At 38.3% G+C, this 12080-nt stretch overlaps 1 protein-coding gene across 5 annotated transcripts in view; it reads left to right on the top strand.

The window, feature by feature from the left end:
- LOC132279629 (BEACH domain-containing protein B) overlaps positions 1–12080 on the top strand; it is a 146646-nt gene that overhangs the window by 3308 nt on the left and 131258 nt on the right. For all 5 annotated transcript variants that reach the window (XM_059781656.1, XM_059781655.1, XM_059781653.1 and 2 more), the window contains exons 3-4: positions 6155–6218; positions 8044–8278. In XM_059781656.1, coding sequence (XP_059637639.1) covers positions 6155–6218; positions 8044–8278 — 299 coding nt within the window. The remainder of the gene's footprint in view (positions 1–6154; positions 6219–8043; positions 8279–12080) is intronic.

The raw sequence follows: 12080 nt of genomic DNA, 5'->3' as shown, positions 1-12080 counted from the left end.
CCTGAAAACAAGTCAACACTGATCTCGGGTACCTCATCTGGGACACCTCAGCCTCACAAAACACCAAAGTGTCGTCCGCAAACAATAAGTGAGATATCTCCATATGATGAGCATCATCCCCACCCACCATGAACCCCTTGATAAAACCCAACTTCACCACCCTCCCCATCAACCTACTAAGAGCCTCCATAACAATGATGAACAGGACAAGAGACAATGGATCCCCCTGGCGCAAACCTTGCGAGCTACCAAAAAAACCAGTCGGAGACCCATTAAACATCACCGAAAATTTGGCTGAATATATGCAGGCCTCAATCCAAGTCCTCCATTTATCCACAGAACCCATTATCTCCATCAAGTACAACAAGAACGTTCTAGCTCACATGATCATGAGCTTTCTCAACATCAAGCTTGCAAAGAACCCCTGGGACACCACTCCTCAACCTCGTGTCCACACATTCACTAGCAATAAGAGCTGAATCCAGAATCTAACGCCCACCAATAAAGGCATTTTGAGACTCCAAAATGATATCATCTAGAACAACCCTCAACCTTAATGCTAGAACTTTAGCTATTAATTTATAGATGCAGCCTAACAAACTAATAGGTCTAAAGTCCTTAATATCCGAAGCTCCCCCCTTCTTTGGAACAAGTGCAATGAACGATGCATTCAAGGAACTCTCAAACCTCCCTTGAATATGGAAGGCATGAAACGTAGCCATCACCTCTCCCCTTACCACACCCCAACTCTCCAAAAGAAACCTCATAGTAAAATCATCCGACCCCGGAGCTTTGTCCCCGTTACAACTCCTTAACGCCTTCAACACTTCCTCTTTAGAGAACGGAATCTCCAAACCATCTCTATTAATCTCAGAAATGGAATCAAAGTGCAGATCATCAAGTTGGGGTCTCAATAAATAAGGCTCTGTAAACAAATCATGATAAAAAGAGACAATCCCCTGCAAACATCCTCCTCCCTAACTAGAACCTCCCCATCAATAGTAATCCTCTCAATGTGATTGCCTCTCCTATGAGCATTTGCAAGTTGATGGAAAAACTTACTATTCTTGTCGCCTTCTTTAAGCCATAAGGCTCTAGATTGACGAAAAAAAGAAGCCTATTTCTATGCTTAAGTTCTCTGTTATTTCTACTCTTTTTTGTTGGGTTTCAGGGAGAGATTATAGATCCATGGAGGAAATTATTGTTTTCTTGGCCTCTCTGAAGGTCTAAGGCGCCCTTTGGCCCTTTTGTTTCCATTTGTTTCTTTGGGCTTCACTCCCCTTTTGAGCGTTTTTAATAAAATCTTACTTATAAAAAAAAAGAAGCAGCCATAAGGCTCTAGATTTCTGCCTCCAAGAGATTTCTTTCGACACTGCAGTCTCAGCAATCTCCTTCTGGCACGCATCCCTCCTACTTTTCTGACCCTCATCAATGCGCCCGTACCTTCCCGCCTATCAATCTCGTCAATCTCCGCAAAGGCCCTTTTCTTCCTCCACTCTAGGTTCCCAAACACCTCCTTATTCCACCTTTTAATCTCATGTTTCAATCCCTTAAGCTTTTTCACAAGAATAAAGCTCGGGTTACCATCCACCCTGATACCCTCCCACCAAGACCTCACACATCCCTGGAAATCCTCTGCCCGTAGCCACATATTTTCAAAGCGAAAGGGAGTACTCCTCGTCCTCAATCCAGCACAGTCTAATACCACAGGAATATGATCAGATGTCGGTCTAGTCAAAGCTGCCTGAACCATGTCCGGAAACTTCTCTTCCCAATCTCCCGAGAGAAGAAAACGATCCAATCATGACAAAGTGGGAGACTCTCTACCACTCCCCCATGTAAACTTAGCTCCCTCCAGCAGTAAATCATGCAGGTGGTAACCATCAATGAACTCAAAAAACTGCTCCATGGCTGATGTCCACCTTCTTCCTGTTGATCTCTCCATAGGGGATCTGACAACATTGAAATCTCTCCCCCCACCCCCCCCCAAACACCACACACACACCACTGAAGACACCATTGATCCTTCACTGCCCTCAACTCCTCCCACAAAATGTGCCTCTCCCCATCTCAACTGGGCCATACACACCAGAAAACATCCAACAGAACCCATCCTCCTCCATGGAAAAGAGCACACGAGATAGAAAACCTCCCTCTCTGCACCTCCGTCTTTGAAACCTATCTCCTATCCCACATCAGCAAAATACCCCTAGACACCCCCAAGGCATCTAAAGCCTCCCACTCAATAAACCTCCCCCACCTCAATCTCCAAGTCCATGCCTTTTCATCTTTCTTTGCTTCAGAAAGACACACACACAAAGAAATGAGTTGTAAACGTAAAGTACGGGTTATTCTTAACTGGAAAATTTGTGGGTGGTTTACCTCTACCTTTACTTATCAAAAAAAAAAAAAAAAAATCTTGGGTGGGTATATTTCTTATTTATTTATTTATTTATTTATTTTTCCAATTAAAAAATTATAGACACGTGGAATAATTTTATTAGACTAGCAGATTCAGGGACAGACCCAGAAAATAAGGTGTGTGGGGGGGGGGGGGGGGGGTGTGGGGTTTGTAATAATGAATTTTTTTAGTATTTTTTGCATCGTTGTTAACGGACATTTCAACTGGTGCCCTGATTTACAATTTTTTGATAGTTTAGCGGGTTTTACGCTGGGCGTATCTGCAAAGCTGTGGTAGACAGCATCTAAAATGAATTCCATGTGAAATTCCTGAATTCTTATTTTTTGTTCTGCATCAATATGAGAAAGGAACAAAATATAGAGCTGTTACTTTTGTTATATGAAAGTCTTGAAATATTAAGCGTGTACATGTCGAAAGTTCTGAAGGAAATAGTGAGTGAGATTAAATTTAACAAGCTTGACGATCTTTATACAAAATTGGGTCAAATGTTGGGTGAAAAACATATTCAAGTCTCTAAGTTGTGAGAAAAGAAAATGGAGGTCTTAATCATGTTAAAGGAGACGAGTCAAGGTAGGAGGGTTTTGGGAAGGATAGAAATAACAAGATTTGGAAGAGCTTCTTGTAGAAGTTTTTAAAGGAAAAAGAAGGGGGGATGGGCTTCATTTTAGAATAATTTTGCAACCCTTATGAAGATCAAAGAAAAAATACTGTTAAAAAAAAAAATTTGGGGTCTTCGAGGGTCAGAGATGTTATGAGAAAGATGAAGATGAAAGGGATTTAGGAGTAGATGACATTCTAATTGGGACGTGGGAGTGTATGGTGGTTGATGGCATGCCTTAATTTATGAAATGTTCAATTAGGTTAAGAAGACCAATAAAATGGTTGTATTGGCAACGTTTAAGAGTAAATAAGATGATCAAAGTCAATATCTATTGTGTTATCAAACTATTGTGTCATACACTTGTACTGAGAAACTTTGAACGAGAATGATTAGCAAAGAATATTGCTTGAAATAGTAGTATCAACAAATTAGTTTGGATTTATGAAGAGGACTTTAAAAATGGAAGTTGTCTTCTTACTCAAGTGACCTATGAAAAGGTCTAAGAAGAAGAAGGGAAACCCCTTTATATATTTCTAAGTTTTTTTTTTTTTGATAAGTAAGATTTCATAAAAGGCGTTCAAGAGGGGAGCGTTCCCAAAAGAATACAAATGGAGCCCAATAATTTCAAGCTATCCACAAAATCCAAAAGATGCCCCAAAGATTTACAATTCCTCCCATTGACCCAAAATAATAAAGTAGGCGGTATATTGTATTTGAGAGACCAAATAAGGGATTCCTTTCCATCGAAGGATCTCTTATTCCTCTCGCGCCACAAACCCCATCATAAACAAGGGGAGTGGCTCTCCAAGCATATCTGGCTCGGCTGTCCACTATACACTCTCTCCAAGCTTCTAACAACTCCACCGTGGAAGCGGGAGACACCCAAAACATGCCAAACGCAACCAAGGACATAGACCAAACATCCCACGCCACTGGGCAATGAAGAAGGAGATGGTTTATAGATTCCAGATTCCTCCGTCTTCTTACACATGCAACACTAGTTCACCACTGTATGTTGTCACCTCCTGAGGTTGTCGAGAATGAGAATGCTTCTGAGGGCAGCTGAACAAGCAAAAAAACCCACCTTTAAGGAGGCTTTTGTTCTCCAAATCGCCTTCCAAGGGAAGGTCGGGCCTGGGGCCTCCGTCAGGCTCTAGTAGAAAGACCTAACTTGAAATACCGCTCTTGGGGTACCCACCCACACCATCTCATCCATATAATTCTAAGTTTTAAGAAAGAAAATGGCTTCAAAGAGTTGAATTGGGATGTTGAAAGTCTGTATCATTTTTAAATGACTGTATCGTGAAGCTGTATTATAATAAGATTAGTTCAAACAAAATAGTTCTTTGGCGGAACGGAATAGACATGTGGGTACTGGGTCATGGAGTTAGAGTTGTGTGGTAGGTGATTCCTTTGTGCTTGTGATGGAGCACCTGGTGTAACGTATATATTCTTTATTTCTTTTTATGGATTGGATGGCCTATTTTTAAAATCATAGCACATTGAGCTCCTTATTAAACCTAGAGATCTTTCATTTGGATTGGGATAGATTTTTTATTTATTTTTGGTTCTGTTTTTGGTTGAGTTCAACTTTTGCATCCTTCGAACGTGCATGCGTACACCCTCATTGGGTGCTTTTTAATGATACTTTTATTTATAAAGAATGAACAGTTGATACATGGAATATGAGCCACAAAAGTTGAAAAAGAACCGAGGAAGTGGTGAAGATTGACTGAGGTTTTAATTCAAGTATTTGCTGACATGTGCTTCATTGAATGACCAAGGGAATCGTTTTATAGATAGCTGGGTAGCTAAGAAACGACATATTCTTAGAGTGAGAGAGCTGAGAGATTAATGTTGGATTGATATGTGGAGAAAGAAAGGTCAAAATTAGAAGTGGAACATATGTGAGAAGTAGGGTGTAATTCTTATTGGTGAGAAGATGACACGAAACCTATTTGGAGGGTGGCACCCTTGTGTGTTTCGTGGTGCCTGTGGAAGGAATGAAATAGGAGATCTTTTGAAGGCGTGGAGACTCCTTTTGGGATGCTAAAATTCTCCATTATTAGTTATCTTCTTTGTTGGGTCACTGGGAGGAATTGTAAATCAATGGGGGAAATTGTTCATATTTTGGATATACTGAGAGTTTAGGACCCTATTTGGTCTTGTGTAGCTTTTGCGGGGGCCATGTTTCCCTTTTGAACACTTTCTAATACAACTTTACTTATAAAAAAAAAAAAGAAAAAAGAAAAGAAAAGAAAAGGTTTTTGACCTTGTGCAACAATAAATTGATAACTAATAAGTAGTGGGACAAAGCCACATGGTTTAGATTGAGGCTGCTAGCTTGCTGCTAGGATGAAGAAGGACAAAAATTCACATGGATTGAAGTGGTAACACAAGTTATAATGACATATGGACCAAAGCAATGGCTCTAGATTGAGCAAAAGGCAAAGTAATATTCATGAATTGGCCAAGACTAGTTAGGATAAGGCTTTATTTAGTGGAGTTGGAAATTAATAATGACATTGTGTAGCTTGTATTACTTTTGTATAAGGAGGTTAATAATGAAGTTGGCTCATATTTAGATTTATGATTGTCATTATAAATTTGAAGATAGTATGAACTTAATATGAAACATCTACTATTATTGGAAACCACAAATTAGTGATATGATTTACAATCATTTGTAATGTTGTATTAAGGGCTCCTAGTGTGGTGCAACATTTAAAGTTTGGGCTGCCAGGCGTGAAGACATATGTCCAGTTTATTGTGCAATAATGTTTTGCTGTTTAGCTCTTGCATCATAACTAGCTTATATTTGATTGTTGGTAGTCTCTTCTGCACAGTCGACATGAATCTAACTATGCAAGGTTTTGTATATCACATAAATGACGGTTGCATGAATTGGAACTTTAAAACATAGATTAGTTGTTTAATTATTTTTTTCCCTCCCGATTTTGCTCTTTAATGGGTCTTGGACTTGTTGAAGCTATATCAAAGAAGTTTTTATCATTTGTAATTTAAGTTTCTTTTCTGGGTTGTACATATAGCTTTGCTGAATCCATTGCCGATGGGCTTATTTTTGATCACTCTATGTTTATACTTGCTTGGCCTTCTCCTTTTCTTTTCAGCAATGTTGGTGATGAGGCCATTCTAAATGCACTTTGGGCAAGATATGATGATGCCTTCGATAAGGTATGTTTGGGAATACTTTTCATGTGGTTGGTTCATCTCTTGTTTTTTTCTTGTTGAGTGAATGCTCCTAAAACTTCGCACTAAATTTCCAATAGGCATATTTTATTGCCACATGTTATTGTGGCTTTATTCGTTATACACATCGTTTTTGGTGGTTTTCTTATGGTTTCATTGTCTTTTGGTTTGGGCGAACATTCTTCCCCTACTTGGGGGAGGGGAAATCCAGAGAACTTTATTTATTTATTTTTTATTTATTTTATTTTTTATTATTATTATTTTTCTTTTAAAATTTAAATTATACTATACTTTCCTAGTTTTTGTGTACTAGAAACAACAAAAGATGTTAGCTATGTAGATGAATTAATACGTAGAGAGATACTCAAATCTCGAAAACAGATTAGCGTCAAAGCAAAGGTGCTTCTATGTCATCACAAGATCGTCATCGTCATCGTCATCGTCATCGTCATCGTCATCCTGAGGTTGGCTACATTGGTTCTCTTTTCTATCATAAGCCATTTTTGATTATTCTATCATAAGCCATTTCTCCTACCAGAGTTACTTTTTGAAAATAATTTCTTATCACCTAATTCCATGTTAGATTTGGTCGATTTCTTTTGTCTGGTACCTTCATACCACCCAAGTCTACTCTCTTATTTTCTCACTAATAAGCGCCACACTTAACATCTCCCTGATATTTGATTATTAATCTTTCAATTTAGCTATTCCTAACATCCATCTTAACAATCACATTTCCCCCCATGGACGTGTTGTTTGTGTTTCTTTTTTAATGCCCAACACACTGCTCCATATAAAATATCTAGTCTAATGGACTGTTCTATATACTTTCCCTTTTAACTTATTTAGTATTATTTTAGTACATAAAACCCCATAAGCGTTCCTCCACTTTGTCCAACCTTTTCCAATTCTACTAATATCATCATCCTCCGCTCCGTCTTTTCATATCATTGATCTTAAGTATCGAAAATAATTACATTGAGTTATGCTTTGATCTTGAATTGTTATCACTAAATTATCATTTCCTATAGCATTACTAAATGTTGATTTAAGGCACACAAGGATTGGAGGTTGGAGACATCATCATGCATTCATGTTTCCCTTTTTCTTTTAGTACAAGGTTTGATATTACACTGTGGACTCAGACTTGGCTGAGTTCTCTATAGTTAATTAATCATTTGGCCTTTCATATGTAACATCCAAGATTTCCCATTTTTTTCGGGATAAAGCATCCAAAGTGTTTGGATGTTTATCGTGAAGTGGGTTGTATTTAATCTTGGTACCTAGTGATGATTTCATCTATTAAATAATAAGAATTTTTTAGTAAATCTCTTAAATCTCTGTTGCGGATTTTGCAGGCTGTTAAGTTTGATCTGGCTCTTTTTATTACTCCGTTTATTATATTATATTTTTATTTTTTTATCATTTCTTTTATCCTGGAGTATGTTTAAGAAATTATTCTTCTGTATAAGTCTAGTGTCTGAATCAGTTGATATGGCATACAAATATTATGCCAATAAAATTGTGAACTTGAACTTGGATTCATTGTAGGTCATGTAGTTTGACCACAAGAACACAATAAACAAGGGCCAGGCAATGAAGTTCCTTTGAGAATTTTGGGCATGGTTTTCATTTTCTGCCAAACCCGACATGCCCATGCCCATGCCCATGCCCATTTTCCCATCCCTTTTATTAATAATAAATTGTGAGATGCTGTGGTAGTTGGTTGGAGTATGTGCTTGTGTTACTCTTCATCATTCATAATTCTTCTAATTCTAACAAAATTTTCATGTATTTTTTAAAATTTCAGGTTGAAAAGCGAAAGTTATTTCATATTTTCCTTAAGCAATTCCTAATTATATTCAAGAACTGGGAACCTCTTGATTCTGTTCAATCTCCTGATGCTGCTTCAACTGCTGGTCCACCTGTGGAGCATTCACAAAATTCTGATGATTTAGTGATTGGCTGCTCTGCAGGACATCCTGCTGAAATTATTCTAATTCTAGTTGAAGAAGTCACACATATAACTGCTTTGGTCACTGAATGTAAGTGGATCTTATATGTACCATATAACAGATTGTTTCTTAGAAATTGTGTGGTCAGTATTTATGCTTCTGCTGAACTATCTGGAACTGATGTTTACTCGGTATTTTGTTTGTCCTCTCTTGGATTTTACATCTTACTTATGGTTCAGTTTTCTGCTAGGGGTCCCATGGACCGAACTGAACCAAACTGTTAATGAAATATATGCATTTAATGAGTTTCCTAAAACCTAACACAGTGATATATTATATATATAATAATATATAAAAAATATATATATAGTATATATTTTACTTGAGCCAGTGACGTACAGATGTTGAATTAGGTTGAGAACAAAGTAGAAGATAAATTTAATAATTCAAATTATCTTAAAGGTTAGAATCGTATAACTAAACTGCACCAAACCGTATAACTAAACTAAAAGGTTTTGGTTTGGTTCCAATGGTTCATACGTTTCGGTTTGGTTCTAATTTTCATGGAACCATTGGTACCAGTTTGGTATTGGTTCATGATAGAACCTGTCCAAACTGGACCATGTGCACCACTAGAATTAATCTTTAATAAAACGATGGTTTGCTGTATCTTTGAGTTGATACTTGCTAGCCATGACTACATGTTTAACCATCTCACTGAGTCACTTACCATATGATATCTATTTAACAAAGTCATGTCAACATCTACGGGATCTTTAACTATCTCGTTCACTATGTGATTTCCATTTAACAAAGTCATGCTAAGATCAACGTCAACCAAGATAGAAAATAACTTGGAAGTTGTTAGGGTCTGGAACCCATTTATGATGGAAAATTCCTTTCACAGAGAGATACAAAGAGTTAAAAAATTGATTTTTTTGGGCCTAGGATTTTCCAACTGAGGGCACTAATAGTTATTGATTCTTATATAACAATATAATAGCCTGCACAAAGAAAATGGTAAAAGACTAGGACTGAAGAATGTGTCAAATTTTGCCCTACAACCCAGTGAGCATGGACACTTTTAGGAAGGTGCCCAGGACACTTCTGGACACGTGTTCAACATTTTCAAAGACGTGGAATTTTTTTTTAACTCTTTTTCATTATTCTGGACACTTAAACTGACACATCTCTGCGCTTGGGCTACACATCCTATACAATTGGCTGACACATCTTTGATGCTCTAGAACATAAGTCTTGTATAGTCTGAACGTATCCAAGAGTAGCCTTGTCTAATAATCTTGAAAGGGCACCTCAAATTGTACATTTTTTTTTCTTTCAAAAAATTTGGCATTATATACTTGATTCATTGAAGGTCAAACATGCAATGACATTTCTGAAGTAGGACAAAAATATAATTTTAGTGACAAAGTAAGAATAGTAGCAAATATAATTTAATAAACTTTACAATATTTGCATTACTTTATCTTCTAAATTATGTAACTCGTAGTGTGGAAATACAAGAAAAAAGGGGGTTCTATAATTGTCTTTTTCTATATATTTATAAATGAAGCCTTATATTTATATACAGTAGTATCGATGCCGTGTTTTTGTCCTATTTTTTTAGGATTTGCCATGTGGGAGTATCCGTGCTACTACGTCGACAACCCATTGGGACCATAGTAAACCTTCTTGTTTCTGCAATCGTTGTCTTCATTGGTACTGATTAAGTAGATTTTATTCTGTTGGCAGGAAAGTCTGCTTCGCCTTAAATTTCTCACAATTTGCTTCAGATGACCATTTTGCTACTCCATGTAGTTTCACTCCACTGCTAGGTTGTCTTCTTCTTTGAGATGCTTCTTACTCTGCTCCAGAAGCCTTATTGGTGACTAGAACGAGAATCGCGAACCTTGTCAGATACCTAATATTACCAACTTAAGCAATTTGCCAATGGGCCTTGTCCAATACCTAGAACTTTTTCCTTTTTGGGGGAGCCAAGTTGAGGGGTGGGGTGGACGGAGTTGAAGGAAGATATGTTATTATGTTGTATTTTGTGATATTTATATCATTTGATTGTGTTCAACATCGAGTGAGTTGAGTTCAGTCTTCCTACTATCAGACTCCAAGATTTCTATAGAGGTTAATCCTGCCAGGGTTATGTCGACTTTCAAGTTTTGATGCCTTTATGAATCTCACAATTTTCTGTTGTTTAAATTGTTCTAAGCAAAGTCTCTCCTTACCCTTCAATTGAATTGTGCACATGCTGTAAGAGTAGCCTTAAGTGTTCAACTCTAATATAATGATTCGTAGAGGTGCATCATACCCATCAATATATCGTCTACTAGTGACCATTTCTTATCTTATTTTTTAGCAAGTAATAGGATTGATCGTTCTCCTAGCAGTTCTCATTTTGTGGAAGCACTTGGTGTTTCTTGTTGCTCAAGGAGGGGGATAGAAACACGAAATTCTTTCGTCGGCTTGGGAATGCCCATAGAAGGGGTAATCACATAGGGAGGATTGTGCTGGATGGGGTGCGTTTTTCCAAGGAGGAGGAGGTTTGTAGGGAGAGAGCCTCTTTTTATCAGAAGTTGTTCACAGAAACATCAAGTTGGTGTCCTTTGCTTGGTGGTCTTAAGTTCAATTCATTTTCAGGGGCGTTTTGAGAAGAACCTGAATGCTACATTCATTGCTCTCATCCCAAAGAAGGGAGGCGCTTTAGATGTTAAGGGCTTTAGGCCTACTAGTTTGGTGGGGTGCATATATAAACTAATTGCTAAGATCTTGGCTCAGAGATTGAGAGAGATTTTGGATGGGATCATTTCGGAATCTCAAAATGCCTTTGTTGGCGATCGCCAAATTCTTGATTCAGTCCTCATTGCAGGAGAGTGCAATGATTCTAGAATGAGGAGTGCGGTTCCAGATGTTTTGTGCAAGTTGGACATTGAGAAGGCATACAATCATGTTAGTTGGAGCTTTCTTTTGTATTCATTGGAAAGAAAGGGGTTTGGTGAGAATGGAGGAAATGGATCGAATTCCGCATCTCGAGCGCTCATTTCACGGCCCTTGTGAGTGGAACCACGATGTTTTTTTTTTTGGTAGTTCGAGGGGATTGAGATAGGGGGACCCACTTTCTCCTTTTCTATTTCTTTTGGTTATGAAGCTCTTAGCAGAATGATTTGAAGGGCTGTGGACTTGGGTTTTTTGAGAGGTTTCAGGGTGGGCAGGGATTTTGCCAGTCAGATGGAGATTTCTCATTTGATGTTTGCGGATGACACGTTTTTTTGTGATGCGGATGCAGCGCAGATGAGATTCCTGAGATGCGTTCTGATTTGGTTTCAAGTCGTCTCTGGCTTGAAGGTAAATGTGGGTAAGAGTGTTCTGGTTTCCCTCTAACATATCCTCTTTACCTCAGATTTTGGGATGTAGCACTGGCGCCCCTCCCATTTCTTATCTTGGGCTGCTTTTGGGGATTTCGTCTAAGCGGGTGGGAAGTTGAGATCCTGTGGTAGAGATCCGAAAAGAGGTTGGCTGGTTGGAAGAAACAGTACCTTTCTAAAGGGGGGAGGGTCACTCTTATGAAGAGCACTTGGTCGAGCCTTCCTACATATTTTCTTTCCATTTTTCAGATTCATGCTTTAGTGGTTGAGAGAATGAGAGGTTGCAACAGAATTTTTTGTGGGGTGGTTTGGGGGAGGAATTTAAGTATCATTTTGTGTGCTGGGAGTAAGTTTATTCTTCGATTCGGAAGGGAGGTTGGGTATGAGAGGATAGGAGCCTTTCAACAAGGCTCTTTTGGGGAAGTGGCTATGGAGGTTTGGGGTGGAGAGGCATAGGCTTTGGAGAAGGGTGATTGCAAGCAAATTTGGGAAGGATAGAGAAGGGTGGTGTTCGG

Source organism: Cornus florida, unplaced genomic scaffold, assembly GCF_030987335.1.
Source record: "Cornus florida cultivar Cherokee Brave unplaced genomic scaffold, ASM3098733v1 CherokeeBrave_3.0.0_Hap2_Chr10, whole genome shotgun sequence".
Taxonomy (NCBI): Eukaryota; Viridiplantae; Streptophyta; class Magnoliopsida; order Cornales; family Cornaceae; genus Cornus; species Cornus florida.
This window is presented reverse-complemented; position numbering and strand designations above follow the sequence as displayed.